The following is a 14,861-nucleotide window of genomic DNA, read 5'->3' as shown; positions in this document are numbered from 1 at the left end:
TCAAAAATGCTGCTTTTTGCCTTCTGCAGGGGTGTGATAGGAAACTCTGAATCTTTAACTCGTTCTGGGTTCTTTTTGCACTCTGGGCAGATCTCTACACTCTGCTGCTGGAGGACATTCTGGTGCTGTTGCAGAAACAAGATGATAAACTGGTGCTGAAGTGCCACAGTAAGATCTTGGCCTCCACAGCCGACAGCAAACACACCTTCAGCCCCATCATCAAACTCAACACCGTCCTGGTTCGTCAGGTGGCAACAGGTCAGTGTGACCCGCTGAGGAGGCAAAAGGAGAAGCCAAAAATAAAGGCTTAGCTCAGCTGAGGATAGAAGTTTTTGTGTGGAGATCCAGAGTAGAACACAGAAAACTGCGTAGGTTTAATTCTTGGTTGTCCAACATCGTGCTTAGTATGTATGAGCCGTTTAACTCCTCTGCAGCAGTAATAGGCACTGCTCGGGTTTTAAATAGGCTTCTAAATTAAAGTACTCTGATTGTGTTAGATGAAAAGTACTCTGGAAATTATTAGGAGGGAACAGAGGAGAAATAAAGCTTTTTCAAAATGGCTTTTTTTTTTTTTTTTTCTGAGGACAGATTTCCTGGACAGGGCAAGGTCGATGTGTCCATAATTACAGCCTTGGAGGGTTATCTCCTGACCTGTTCTGTCCTTGCTTTGGGCCGGGGTTTTGGCTTGTTTTAGGACTTTTCAGAAAGCCGTGTGGCCCAAGGCATTCTAGTTAAATCCTTGCTTCCCTGTGTTGTGCAGATAACAAAGCTTTCTTCGTCATCTCCATGTCGGAGAACGGCGCTCACATTTACGAGCTGGTGGCACAGACTGTCTCAGAAAAGAACGTGTAAGTAACTGCTGCAGCTCCAGCTGCTGCTGGCTTTGCTGTGCTCCAGAGCTCTTTCACAGCTCTAGTACCTGTGCAGGTGTCCCTGAGTTCCTCCTCTGAGCTAAAAACACAGCTCTGATGGTCTAAGTTAGTCTCTCCTAAGCTGGAGAAAGCAGGGGAGGGTGAACACACACCTATTAGTGAGCATGTGTATTATATTAAAAACCCCAAACCCATACATACCCCAAACCCATACAGTGTTTCTGTGCTTATGTTTGCTCTCTGACTCGCTCCAGACCCATTCTGACCTCAAAAATCCTTTTTTTTTTACCCTTGAAATTCTGGTTTTCTGTGACTGACTGCCAGATAAGATTAAATAATCCTGCATCTTCATGCAGAACCAGGTATCATTGCAGACGTGGATACTGGTGTCACAAGCACCCCCAATGCAGGAATTTGATCCCCTGGCTAAAAGATTTTATTTCCTTTTGGGTAGAAATGCTTTTCTTCTGAAGTATAAGACTTATTTATGGGATACATGGCAACTTGTCATGTGTCATATATGAAACTCTTCAGAAATATGTGAAATAATGCTTTTGTATATATTTTTATATAAAATAACTGGTTCATCTGACAACTGCTAAGGTCCTGTCTATCATTTCCCTCTGCTGAAAAGTATCCTGGTGAGTTGAGTGTTCACAGGGCCTTACTGGGGAATTGCATGTAACAGAACATGAACAAAAGCTATTTTTATTGATAAGAAAAGCAGTAATAAAGTCTAAAAAAAGTATTAGCTGGATTTAAGAGGTGTTAAATAGGAAAGTATTCATTATGCTTCACTTGTTGCATGTTTTTATTTGATGTTTCTGCTGTAGGTGGCAGGACCTTATAGCCCAGATGGCAGGGACTGTGAAAATGGGCAGTGCCAGGAGAGTGATTCCACTCCCACAGTCAGGCCCTGGAGAGTAAGTAAAAGCTGGAGGAGGAAGGGCTGGTTTTCCTTTTTCCAGCACCCCTCCTGCTCAGAGATTGCCAGCCAGGGCAGGGATTGTCCTGCAGAGACTCAGCTCAATGTGACTAAAGGAATGTGCTGGTTCTTCCCTCCCTGCAGGGAGGAGCGTGAAGAAGAGGAGCAGCAGAAGCTCAAGGAGCAGCATGACATTCCTGCCAGCAGCCTCCAAAGCCCAGGTAAAACAGGGATCCAGGTAAATGGGCTCAGTGGATTTGCTGCCTGGAGTGCAGATGTGCCAAGCCACGATCCTCGTGGCTTGGGGATCTTTGATATTTTTCTTCAAAGGAAAAGTCGTGTGGAGAAGTGATGCTGAACCTCTTGGAAATGCACCTCTTACTATTCCCATCTGTTTTAGAAATTGCTGGGAAAGAGTCTTTTTTAACCCTGGATTGAACTGGCTCAAGAACTGTATTTTTTAGTGTTTTCAGAGTTTTCTGTGTGAAGCAGAACCCTCTGCAGTCTCCCATTGTATTCACCTGAATGTCTGTTTTCTGTTCCCCAGATAAAGATTTGGGGCTGGAATCTCCCCTCATACTGAACACTCAGTCCTCTTCACCCATCATGTCTGAAAAGGCCAAGGTGGGAAGCCTGCTGGTGTCTGAAGGGCAGTTTGAGAAGGTGCAGCAGGCAGAGCTGACCCTCAAAGACTCCTCTGCATGTTATGAACACACAGCCACCAGTTCCCCCTCACTGTCAGAGGGGCAGTGGGCACGGGATGCATTAAGGAACTGTGAGTATCCATGGCCAGTGTCCACTGGGATGTGATTTAGAGGTGGAAATCGTTAGCTCAGCCATCAGTGATCTAAATTAAAATCCAAAAGCCCGTTCCTATTAATTATCAGTTCTCCCTGTGCTGTGTTTCACAGCAGAATGGAGCTGCCAGCCAGGAATTTGGAGTTCTGAATTCATACTTTGACCCTTCCTTTGGCTTCAGGGCATCTCATTGTTTTTCTGTGGTTTTCCCATATATAAAATGAACTGTGTATAAAATGTTAATGAATTGTCACTGTCCATGGAGTGCTTTGATGGCAAAATTATATTGCAGAACTTAGTGCAGTGCCATTGCTAGTCAGCAGTGAATTTTGAAGACAGGGCAGTCAGGCTGTGGACTTCTATCCTGCTCCAGTGCTATGGAAATGAGAGGTTTTGTGATTTTCAACTATTTTTTTTTTTGTAAAATCCTGCAAATTGGATATATGTGAACTTGAGCAAGTCCAAGTTCTGATTTCCTGAGGACTTGGAGGAGGTTGGGTATAACTAGATCAACACTTGTGTGTGTTAAAAAGAAGTTTTTCTAATGGACAGATGATTCTTTAAAATTGTTTGTAGAAGATTTTTGATCACTTCCTCTGTTCTCCAGTACATCTCCTTTCAGAGGGATAATGCTCTGCAACCTCCTCCATCAGCTCTAGCAGTGCAATTCCTAAATAGAACTTCCTAAAATTTGAATGAATTCATTAATCCATATATCTCTTCTTGGCAACCCTCAAAGGGACACTCAGTCCCTCCGCTGTACTTGGAGGGAAGAGTCTGTATTGCTGCTCTGGGGGCTCTTTGACTCTCCCAAAATTCAGAGCACTCACATCCTTGGCCCCAATTCCTTCTCTCTGTACAAGTAATGGCAGTTCTCTGCAATCTCTGAGTTATCTTGGATCTCTTAATCCATTTATTCTTCTTCTTACAGGATTCAAAGTCCCTTTCTGATTGTGAACGTTGCACAAACGTTCTTGGTATTGGTTTTCAGAGGCCAGTGCTAAAATAAATCTTAGTCTGGGGGTGTGCAAGGACAGTATTGGTGACCTTACACCATCTCCTGACTTCTCAGCATTAAAACAGCAGCTCTCCAACAGCAGCAGAGGGTCACTCAAGTTTTGAGATGTACTTTTCCTTTGTATGACATCATAGCTTTTTTTTTTTGGGTGTTACAGGAGAGCTAAGTGGAGAGGATGAACAGTTATACCCTTGACAGCATCACAGCTTTGTTTTGAACAATATGTCCTTATTTTGAAGTGTTTGGTTGGGATAATTTGAGAGCTAAAGGAATGTGGGTTGAAGTTCAAACAGGCATAAATTTGCATGAAATTTTAGGGAAAAAATGTCTTTTTTTTTTTTTTTTTTTGATCTGTCATTTCAAAATCGAGTGGAATAGTCACAAGATGCTCACAGGAATGGAACAGTCACAAGATGCTCACAGGAATGCAATAGTCACAGGGAATCCCCTGTCACAGCCACAGCTGTTTTGCAGGGTGAAACCCAGGCACTCCAGCTAATTCCAGCAGGCAATCCCTTTGTTTTTCTCTAAGAAGATGGAACTTGCACTGACATGTTTGCTCTCACTTATGAGGTGAAACGTGGAGTAAGACCTGAGCCCTTAATACATTTATTTTTATCCCTGTTTTTCCTGGCAAGAGCAAGGAGAGGAGATGCACCTCGGCGGAGGGGTGACCTTTCTGTCTGGTTTAATCCCTGTGGACGTGTCTCCTCTCCTTGCAGTGGGTTTGCTGAGGCAGCTGTTGGTGCAGCAGTTTGGCCTGGCTGAGAAGGGCACCCTGGAAGAGCGGCAGCGCTTCCCCAGGTTCAGGACTGTGTCCCAGGAAGCCCAGACGGAGAGCGGGACCGAGCTCCAGCACTCGGACAGCGACAAATTCCAGCCTGGCTCGGACAGAACACTGCCCAGAACTGAGGAGTCCCCAGCTGGTTATGGCCTCCGGACTTCAGCTGAGTCTCCAGCCCCAGGGGATGCCATGCAGCTGGTGGGGAGAGACCCCAGGCCCAGCGGGAATTTGGGACCGGACCGTGGGAGCGGGACCCCGGAGGTTTCCCCCCTGGAGCTGGAAGGGGTGGGGGCTGAGGAGAGCGGGGAGCACTTTTTTGATGCTCGGGAGGCTCACAGCGATGAAAACCCCTCTGAGAGCGAGCTGATGGAGAGGAAGGAGGAAGAGGAGGTGCAAATACGGATCTCAGGTGAGGTTCAGCATTGGAGGCTCCTCTCTTGCTTATCCTAAAATCAACTCTCGACCTTGCCGAGCCGTTCCAGCCCTGCAAAGGGCTGTGCAGGCACGTACCTGATGAATTCTCTGTGTTGTGGAGGCAGAAGCTGCAGTGCTGTGGGGTTAACACACTGTGACACGCTGTAATTGCACAATCCAAGCTCCTGATTGCACTTTCCCTGGACCACTTTATCCCTCAGCTGGCTGTTGGGACTGTAGGGAAAAGGTTTTCCCTGAAGGCAAAGCCCTTTTTTAAGCCCCCATGACTCATGGTGCCATTTTCTGTTGGCTTCTCCTGATCAAGAAAAGAATTTAGCTTTGCACTGTCACAGTCTCCTGTGACCTTACCCCAGTCTGAAGCTCTTAAAAGCTTATTTTTTTTTTGTTATTTCTATTATTATTGCTACATATGGCATATTTGGCAGGTTTTTGTCACTAAACTTACTAGAGAAGCTGAGGTTTCTCTCATGTGCATGCTGTATAGAAGTAGCTGCTATTAGGTAGGTTAAAGACTAATAGTCATATAGAAATCTCTTACCCATAAATATGCTTTTATTTAAAAATTGGATTAAATCCATGTGAACAAGCCAATTTGTGACTGCCCCAGCTCTGCCTTCCAACTACAGATTGCAAATAATTTTTCTTGCTGAGACATTTTAAATTATTAAAACTGAGCCAACAACTTGAAGCATCTAATTTATTTGTCACCTCTTAACACTGTTTACTTTTTTAACTGTGCAGGGACATCAGAATTAGATTGATCTGTTTTTAGTCAATTCTGACTCCACGTGCTGGCTTTGCTGGGGAGAAATGGTTTGATAGAATCCTACCAAGGTGCAGGTTGTGAAAGCATTTCTGTCTGTCATTGCTTTATCTTTTAATATATCAACGAGCTCAGTTTTAAAGGTAAAAGCATCCTCAGTACCTTAAGTGGCAAGTGGAGTTTAGAAATCCAGAAGTTGGGTTTGTCAGGTACCATTAGTGTAAGTGCAGCTTTTTCAGTCATTATAATAGAAACAGAGATTTTGGAAGAACAGGAGGGTGGGTGATTAGCTCATGGAATATCCTGAGTTGGGAAGGACCCACAAGGATCATCTGAGTCCAACTAGTGTCCATCTAATCATATAGTTTTTAATCTACAGTGCAAAAACCAGTATAAGAGAAACAGATTTTAGAAAAATAGGAGGGTGGATGATTAGTTTATAGAATATCCTGAGGTGGAAGGGACCCACAAGGATCAAAGAGTCAAACTCCTGTCCATCTTATCATATAGTTCTTAATCTACAGAGCAAAAACCAGTATTAGAAATAGAAAACAAGAGGGTGGGTGATTAGTTCCTAGAATATCCTGAGGTGGAAGGGACCCACGAGGATCAGAGTCCAACTCCTGCCCATCCAATCATGGAGATTTTAATCTACAGTGCAAAAATCAGTATAATAGAAATAGAAAACCAGAAGAGTGGGGGATTAGTTCCTAGAATATCCTGGGGTGGAAGGGTTTCACAAGGATCATCTCGACTCCAACTCCTGTCTATCTAATCATGGAGATTTTAATCTACAGTGCAAAAACCAGCCCTGATCTCTGAACCAATTCAGAACCAAACCAGTCTGGTCTGATACAATCTGTGTAGCTTTCAGAAAAGCTTCTCCTCAGGCCATTTTCAAATGTCTCAGGAGCTGGACCTCTCCCCACCTCCCTCTCCTGCAGCGCCTCCAGCACGGCCGAGCCGGAGCTGGGAGCCCAGAGCTGTCCTCTCTCCACAGGAAATTATTTGATCCTCGATGGATATGGAACAGTGCAGGAGAGCTCCACGGACGAGGAGGTGTCCTCCCTGGTCCTCCAGTGCACGGGGGGTGGCCGGGCCCCCTTGGACTCTGCCCGGCAGCAGCCGCTGTCCCCCCGGGACGCGCGGTCGGACGGAGGGGGCTCCCCGTTCCCGGAGGAGATGTTGGCCTCGCGCTGGGGGGGGGTGGAAGAGTCCTGCTCCTTCATGGCCAGCCCTCCCCTGCCTCTGGAGATCCGTGTGCAGCTCATGCAGTACATCCAGAACATTGAGGATGCCCTTGAAAAGCTAAAGGTGTGTTGTGTTCCTACTAAAGGTGTGATGTGTTTTCTACTAAAGATGTGATGTGTTTTCTACTAAAGATGTGATGTGTTTTCTACTAAAGGTGTGATGTGTTTTCTACTAAAGATGTGATGTGTTTTCTACTAAAGATGTGATGTGTTTTCTACTAAAGGTGTGTTGTGTTTCTACTAAAGGTGTGTTGTGCTCCTACTGAAGGTGTGTTGTTTTTCCTACTAAAGGTGTGTTGTGTTTCTACTAAAGGTGTGTTGTGTTTCTACTAAAGGTGTGTTGTGTTTCTACTAAATATGTGATGTGTTTCTAACTAAAGGTGTGTTGTGCTCCTACTGAAGGTGTGTTGTTTTTCCTACTAAAGGTGTGTTGTGTTTCTACTAAAGGTGTGTTGTGTTTCTACTAAAGGTGTGTTGTGCTCCTACTAAAACACCTTCAGGGCTCTCATACCCTTTAGATTTTGGCTTAAAAAAAAGAGCTTGAAAATAATTTTGAGGAGAAGGGAAAAAAAAAAAAAGCTGCCGTGCTTCTCCTTACCTCTGGCTCTCGTTCCTGGGAGCTTTTGAAGCAGGAGTTTGGTGCTGTTCTGCTTGAATTTAAGTTGTGGATGACGAGAGGCAAATATTTCTGTTGGGCACGTACTGGTTTGAATCTGGAGAGGTTCCTGAGGGCTGGGACAAGTCTGCAGCAGTGGAGTTTTGAAGGGGCCACTGACCTAAGGAATATGAATTCCTGGCACAAAAAGGCTTATCAGATCTGTTGCATGCTGCTGCTGCCAGTGTCAAATGAAGGTGCCGAGTTGCAGCAAACCAATGACAAGGTTTTCAGGCTAAGTATATTCAAAATTATTTCATTTTTTTATGTGATGGGGATTCTCTTTACAAAATAGCCGTCGCTGCAGAAGGTTTTTAGCATTTTGATGTATGAAACATTCAGTAGCCAGCCTTCAATTTAACTGAAACCTGAAGGGAAAAAAAAAAAAAATAGAGTATTGCATGCAAATGGAAGGTCAGACAGAGATGCTGGGGAAGGAGTTGAGGTCCACTGTGAGTCACTGCAATGGGGTGATTGAAACTTCTCTTTTGCCATTTGAAGCCCCCTCTGTTTGCTCAGTAAATGAAGAGCCCCTTTGAGCTTTGGGGTTGTTCTGTTTTGCAGGAGGTGGAGGAGGACTACAGCATTCTGCGACGCCAAGGGCTGGCTGGCTCAGCCTCCACGGGAGAGCACTCAGGTAGGAACCAGCCTGGCTGGACCTGGGAGCACCTTCCACCTCGGCCCCAGGCATTAAACAGAGGACACAAAATCAATTATTCATGTTTCTCACACTCACCAAAAAAAAAAAAGAAGGATTCACCTCCTGGAGCAGCTCTCCCAGGGCTGAGCCCGGGCTGGCTCCGGGAAAGGTCACTGAATCCATGGATGTGCAGAGGAGCTTGTTCCTCCCCTGGAAAGGTTGTTTCTCACCCCACCTGCCAGAGACCTTCACCTCAGGGTGCACAGCCCCTCTTCCAAGGGAGGCCAGGTGGATGTGAAGTCCCAGAGGGAGGTTTCTGAAGGTGTGCAATGATCAGCCTGGCTCCTGCTCCTCCAGGAGCTGTGCAGTTGTTCCGTGGGTCCCTTTAAACTGGGCATCCTACACGTGGAATTGCTGCAATTACTGACAAGGTTTTAAGGTCAAATGGGTGTGATGCCTCTCATGTCACAGGAGTGGTCAGAAGTGTCAGACATTCGTCTCTCACCGCATTTTTTCCCCTTTTTTTTTTCTCTTTTTCCCTCCTTCAGACAAAAGCTAGTCGTGTTTTCAGGAGTGGCTGAAGATGGGCTGAAGAGGATCAGGACACAGCACCCGCTGTCTTCCTTGTGGACTCTGAGACAAGAGGGTTTGGACCATCCAAACACGAACCAGACTTTAGCAAAGTGGGCATGGGGTGCTTTTCCTGTGGGGCATCTGCACTATCTTGTCAGTGAGGGAGTCTATTCTATTCTGCTCCTCTCCTTGCTACCAGAAATACATTTTTCAGAACAGAAAGAAAAAAAAAAAAACCAAACCAAATGTACAGAGCTTTGGGTGTAGGATATAAAAAAAAATGTATTTAGACATTTAAAAAAAAAAAAAGATCAATGTATTTATTTGACTTCATTCCGTGTATCAAAAGCACATTTTAATTTTTTTAATCTGCCTTTTTTTTTTTTTTTTTTTTGTTTATTTTGTTTTGTTCTGTTTTGTTCTGTTTGAACTGGGTAGTGACAGTTCTAGCCCCCTGCATATGGTCCACCCTGGGTCAGGGGTGAGGGGCCAGGGTGTTACCTGTGTGCAGGTGAATCTTTATTTCACTGGACTGGACTCTGCACTCCCTGCTGGCAACTCAAACTGCCATGCCAAGAGCTACTTATGAAGGTGTTAGGATGACTTGTGGCTGGAATTACCTGTGTTTCAACAAACTGCATGGGAATTGCTCCTGTCACCACGGGTGTAACAAGAATTTTCCATGCACTAAACATCCAGGCACTTGAGATGGGCGAGTTTTCCTTTTCCCCTTTCCCCTTGCAAGATCAGACTGGGAGGGGAGAAAGAGAGGTTTAAGTTTTATTTTTTTTTTTTCTTGACTTTGTTGGCTTTGATCATTGTCTCCTTTGTAAAGTGATAAAAAATACTTGGACCTGCAGCACTTTTGTAACTCTTCTCTGGATCAAAAAAAAAAAAAAAAAAAGGAAAAAAAAAAAGAAGAAAAAAATGCAAACCCAGAAGTGTTTCAAAGATGTGGGGCAGCTCTGCCCCTGATTCACTACTGAATGAAAAAGGGCTGCCATTGGAGTTAGCCACAGGTACTGCTGATTATAGGGCCAGTAAGTTTTAGTACCTGAAAGTATGTCTTGCTGAGGGCTTGGGGTGGGCTTTGGGGTTTTTTTTTGGGGGGGGTGGGGTTGGTTTGTTTTGTTTTTTTTTTTAAACTAACTTGTGCCAACGTGTTCTCACTGAAACAGAGATTTGAAAATCCAAGAAGGCTGAACCAGCTCTCTGGGACTTCCTTAGGCTCGTTGGAACGGGGTTTGCTGTTGGAATTCCTTCCAGTCTGGGAACAGGATGGTGAAAAGGTTATCACAGAGTTAACACTGGACCAGCTGAGGTTGGTCCCAGGGCAGCAGCTCCTGCCTGGCACAGGGTGGTTCAAGCTGTCCCTGGTGCCACAGACACCAGGAGTGGGGCTGCTGGGGGAAGGTGTGTGAGGAAGCCTCTGTTGCACCCTCTTGCCGAGTTTTAAACTGTTTAAGGAGCCCAAAGTGAGCAGCAAGCCAAGCCTGTGCACCCCACTGCCAGTCAGAGCATCAGGAAGTGCTGAGAATCTGCCTTTGGTCCCTGGCACTGTCAAGATCCCACTCCCTGCTCCTCCGAGTGAAACATTTTAGCTGCTGGCAAGAAAACAGATCTGTCCTTTGTAAGAAAAACATCAGATCCTGTTCTTCCCCGTGGAACACACAAGGGAAGAGTTCCTGGGATGATGGGCAGAGGCAGCACAGGTGATTTTGGGCCTGGTGTGGAAGTTCAGAGGGTAGGGAGGAGTTCCTCTTGTTTGAGGAGCTGGTTGCACGAAGCACCATTACACTGCCAACACAAAGCCAGGTGTTCCCTGCCAGGCTGGCAGAGCTGCCTCTCCCTTGGGTGAGATTCACTGTCAGTATTACCCCAGCACTCCCCTCCTCACCTCAGCCACACGGTTCCTTTGCTTATAAACACCCAGATGTTTATGAGCATCCCCCAAACCAGGATGGATCCTGCCAGAAAGAGGACTGGGATAGAGCCAGACTTGGTGTTTGAGACCCTTTTCTCCCCCACTTCCCTTCCATCAGCTGCAACCCCACACTCCAGACCCAGGAGCAGTTTTTGTGACCTCGGTGGTCTGAAAGCTTTCCAGAAGCTTCCATGGTTGATGGGAAGTTATCCCTGAACTGTAGAATAGAGAGAGCTTAGTCTGGCTTTAAAAGAATATCCTGGAAGACCAGCAAAGGTGGGACTGTGAAGGCCTGGCTGCTTCATACTCATTCCTTGTGACTGAAGGCAAAATCCCTGGTGGTCTGGTTTTCTCTGAGGTTCCTGGTGGTCTGTGGTTCCACCACTGCTTTGTTTCATCCCTGACAGGTGTAGCAGCAGTGAAAAAAGCTGGGAATGCAGAGTATTTGTGTGGCCTCATCCTTACACTTCAGCCTGGGAGCTGCTGGAGTGGGATTTTCCCCACCCTCCCTTCATGTGTAACACAGGGGAGGGAGGGGACAGTGCTGTCCCTGTCACCTCTCCAGGTGTGCCAGGGGAGCAGCCAGGCTGGGTGCCTTTGTCCCAGCTGGCATGGCCAGTCTCCAGGGCAGGAGGGGCCAGAGAGCTTGAAGGAATGTTGGAGAAGCCTAAATTTGAACCCAGTTTTATGGGCGACACAAAGGACCCTCTGGTCGGGTTTGGGTTCAGCTCCTCACAAACAGGGCATTCCCCCTCTGGGAAAACCATGGTGGGGTCAGGAACCCCTTAGTTTTGAGAGCAGTCACCTGGAATGACAGGGAATTCCCTTCTCCTGGCACATGTGCTGTCCCCCAGAGCTCAGGCATGAGAGGAGCTGCAGCTCCAATGCACTGTTCAGGATTCTCATGTTTTTTTCCTCCTGGAAGCCATAAGATTCCCTTCTTTAAATCCCAGTTTTCAGTGTGAGGAAGCATTTTGGTTTGCCCCTGGTTGTGGATGGATTGTACATTCCCATATCCAAACTGGATAACAGAGCAGGACACTGTTCTCTGGGATTTTTTCCTCCCAAATAGTCGAGGGGTTTTGGGGTTTTTTTTTTCCCTTCCCCAAACAGAAGAGTAACAAGGGTTTCTTATTTTGGGAACAGATTTGTAGTGTGGGAACCATCTTCTGTGTCCTTCTGAGAGGTCACTTCTGCTGTCCCATGGTTCATGGACAAGCAGAAATGTCAGATGGATTTTTTGGAATGGGAATTTCCTTCTCCTGTCGGAGAGCAAATGCTGAGCTGGTGTTGGACCATTTGGGTCTCCTGAACGTACTTTTTCTGTAGGGAGGGGAGATTCCTTCAGACAGAAGGATGAGGAACCCTCAAGAGTGAAGAAATCTGGATGGTTTGGGGCAGCTTTCAGACAGCACTCAGCCTGTTCCCAGTTTTATTTCGTAAAACCTGGATATTCTGATTTACAGATCCCGTCCCTGGTTTTGGAGTAGGGGTCTGAACATCAGCCCCATCATCTCCTGCTATCTGGTGTTGATTTCTCCCTCTGTTCCCTAAAGAAACCCCTCAATTCCCTCCCCCTCCCCAAAGGTGCCAACTGACAAGCAGATGTACTGCAAAAGGGATACTGCAGCCAAAACACTGCTGTTTTATTTTGAATTAAGTCTTGTGGAGCTCTCTTCATACTAGAATATTTTTATTTTCTTTGTACAACATACAATCATGTACTCTTAACAGAGATTTACTTTAAAGAGAAGAAAAAAAAGAAAAATCTGGAAGTATTCTTTAAAAAAAAAATACACAAAAATCTTTATTAATAATCCTGTATTTTTACTGATCATGTTTGAATGTCTAAAAAGACTTTATTGTTCTAATTATCCAGATGTATGTTTGTAAAATAGCTCTTTTATGACTTAGCTGATCAGGTTGTATGTTTCTGGAATTAAATATTGGTCACTTAAAAAAAAAATCTGTTTTCAGGATCTGGGAAATAGAAAATTTAAGCGTTTCAAATATCATTAAATAAGCTTAAAGGAAATAACCTTTTGTCTGGTGGATTTTTTGGGGGATTGGAATTGCCTGGAGTGTTTGGCAGGACAGAGTGGTGATGGCAAAGGAGATTTTTTAGTGGCTTTTGTAGAGATTGAAGTGCCTTGACTGAATTTCTGCTGTTTAGTGAATTAGGAAATGAATTAATTTAGGCTTGTTCTAAAGTCAGATGTGCCTCCTGAAAGAATTGAAGCCCCAGAGCAGTGAATATTCAGTGGTTTTGTGCCCATCACGTGCTGGATTTGCACTTCTTTGCTCCTCTGGTTGGTGTTTGGTGAGGGCTGAACCCCCAGAGGTGTCTGAATTTGGGGTGTAGAGAATATCCTGCTGCTCCAGGGCAGAAAAGAGCTCAGGAATTGCAGTCCCAGAAGAGTGGGAGCTCCTTTGGGAGGTGTTTGGTTCTTGCCACACACGACACCGTGCAGGGAGAAGGTCCCTGTGCCACCCCTGGGGGGATGAATCAGCACCAAACACCAACTGCAGGACCCCAAACCCACTTCCCACTCGACCCAAACCCCAAACCCAGGAACACAAACCAGTTTCCCTCCTGCTCCCAGCTCAGAGTGACCCCTCAGGACGTCCCCGTGGTGCCCTGGTGTGTCCTGCACCCCCTGGGGCTGCTCTGGCTGAAGCTGCAGCTGCCAAATGTGACTTGCAAGTGGAATTTTGCCCTTTCTCCTTGGGTGCAACCCGATTTTTGTTGCCTGATGTCTCACTCCTCGGGCCCTGACAGCAATTTAATGAACACTTTCACAAGCCCAGCCAAGCTGTCACTGCGAGGCTTTGGCTCATCTGATGCTGTTGGACAGTTAAATCTGAGCTCTGAGCTCTGCTTTCCATTCCCAGGCACTTCTGTGTTCTTTTCCTGCTCTGGGGGGGGGTTGCTTTTGAGTTTTCCAGCATTGCCATTTGAAAGGAAACCAGAACCATTATTGATTTTTTTATTAATTTATAAGCTTGTTGTTTGTAAAACGGAATTTGTTTGGATTGGTTGGGAACTGTTGGTGTAGGAACGTGATATTTCCTTATTATGACATTACTTTATTATGACATTACTTTGTTATGATATTCCCTTATTATGATATTCCCTTATTATGATATTCCCTTATTATAGTATTACCTCATTATGGTATTACCTCATTATGATATTACCTTAATTCAACATGATATTACCCCTCAGTATCTTGCAAATATTTATCATTTGAGTGGTGTTGGACTCATTTTTCTCCTGAAATGAGGAATTCTCTGCAAGTGTTTGCTGCCCAACCAGAGGCTGCAGCTTCATATCAAGTGTTAACTGAGTCTGTTGGGCTTAAATCATAGTTTGCTTGTGATTTTTAATCTTATATATGCTTAGATTGCTCTGTTTTCCTAAATTAGGAGTTTTTAGGTGATGAAACTCCAGCCTGGTGCCTGCTTTTGGGACAGTGGGGACAGTGACACCCCTTTGCCTGTCACTGGAGGCTTTTTATTTCCATTTTTTGCTGGATATTTCCCCCTCCACTGGGATCAAATAAAAAGCTACAAGAGAAGGGAAAGTAAAACTTGCTGCTGAGGGAACTTGCAAATTTTTTTTTTAATAGGGAACATCTGTGCTGAGAGTTTTGTGCCGGGGCCTGGGTTTTGTTGAATTCCCTGCAGAGGATGCTTTACCTGGATCCTTGTCATTAGTGACATTCCTGTTTTAGCTTCTGACTTCCCTGGGAAGTGATGCAGTCACACTTCTGACAGACAAGCTGACAAAAATAAATTAAGAACAACACCAAAAGAGAGAACAAACAAAATCAAGTCTATTACTGAGAATTCAGAGCTTTTTTCCTTTTTTTTTTTCCCCTTCCCCTTCTGCAGTTTGTACATGAAGCTCCTTGAGAGATTACTTTATTACTTTATTATAATTGGTAATCTGAGCTCTATTACGCTTTCCTAATGATGCTCTTCGTGTTTTGCCTATTTAAATGTTATTTTATATGTTCCCTTTGCTGTGTTGCTGTAAATAAATGATGCAAAATGAACAGCTCAGGAAAAAAATCTGAGCTTTGTGTTTTCTGCAGCCTCTGCCCTCAAATCCCAGCTGGGGGTGGGAGGGAACGGAGCTGCATCTTTTAGGGCTGTTTCTCATCCACCATCATGGAATTAATCTCTCCTTGCTGCCTGCCACAGATAGGGGAGAAGGCACAG

General features: G+C 45.1%; 1 protein-coding gene across 3 annotated transcripts in view; it reads left to right on the top strand.

The window, feature by feature from the left end:
• ARHGEF12 (Rho guanine nucleotide exchange factor 12) overlaps positions 1–9,572 on the top strand; it is a 74,483-nt gene extending 64,911 nt beyond the window's left edge. For 2 of the 3 annotated variants that reach the window (XM_064634442.1, XM_064634441.1), the window contains exons 33-41: positions 91–258; positions 761–848; positions 1,706–1,795; positions 1,942–2,018; positions 2,345–2,572; positions 4,336–4,806; positions 6,596–6,909; positions 8,065–8,137; positions 8,689–8,965. In XM_064634442.1, coding sequence (XP_064490512.1) covers positions 91–258; positions 761–848; positions 1,706–1,795; positions 1,942–2,018; positions 2,345–2,572; positions 4,336–4,806; positions 6,596–6,909; positions 8,065–8,137; positions 8,689–8,699 — 1,520 coding nt within the window. In that variant the 3' untranslated portion in view covers positions 8,700–8,965. Of the gene's footprint in view, positions 1–90; positions 259–760; positions 849–1,705; positions 1,796–1,941; positions 2,019–2,344; positions 2,573–4,335; positions 4,807–6,595; positions 6,910–8,064; positions 8,138–8,688 lie in introns of all 3 variants that reach the window. The other variant, XM_064634443.1, reaches the window with a different exon arrangement.
• The last annotated feature ends 5,289 nt before the right edge of the window (positions 9,573–14,861 follow it).

This window comes from Pseudopipra pipra, chromosome 23 (assembly GCF_036250125.1).
Source record: "Pseudopipra pipra isolate bDixPip1 chromosome 23, bDixPip1.hap1, whole genome shotgun sequence".
NCBI lineage: Eukaryota > Metazoa > Chordata > Aves > Passeriformes > Pipridae > Pseudopipra > Pseudopipra pipra.
The sequence above is the reverse complement of the archived record's forward strand: the minus strand, read 5'-3'. Positions and strand labels throughout refer to the sequence as shown.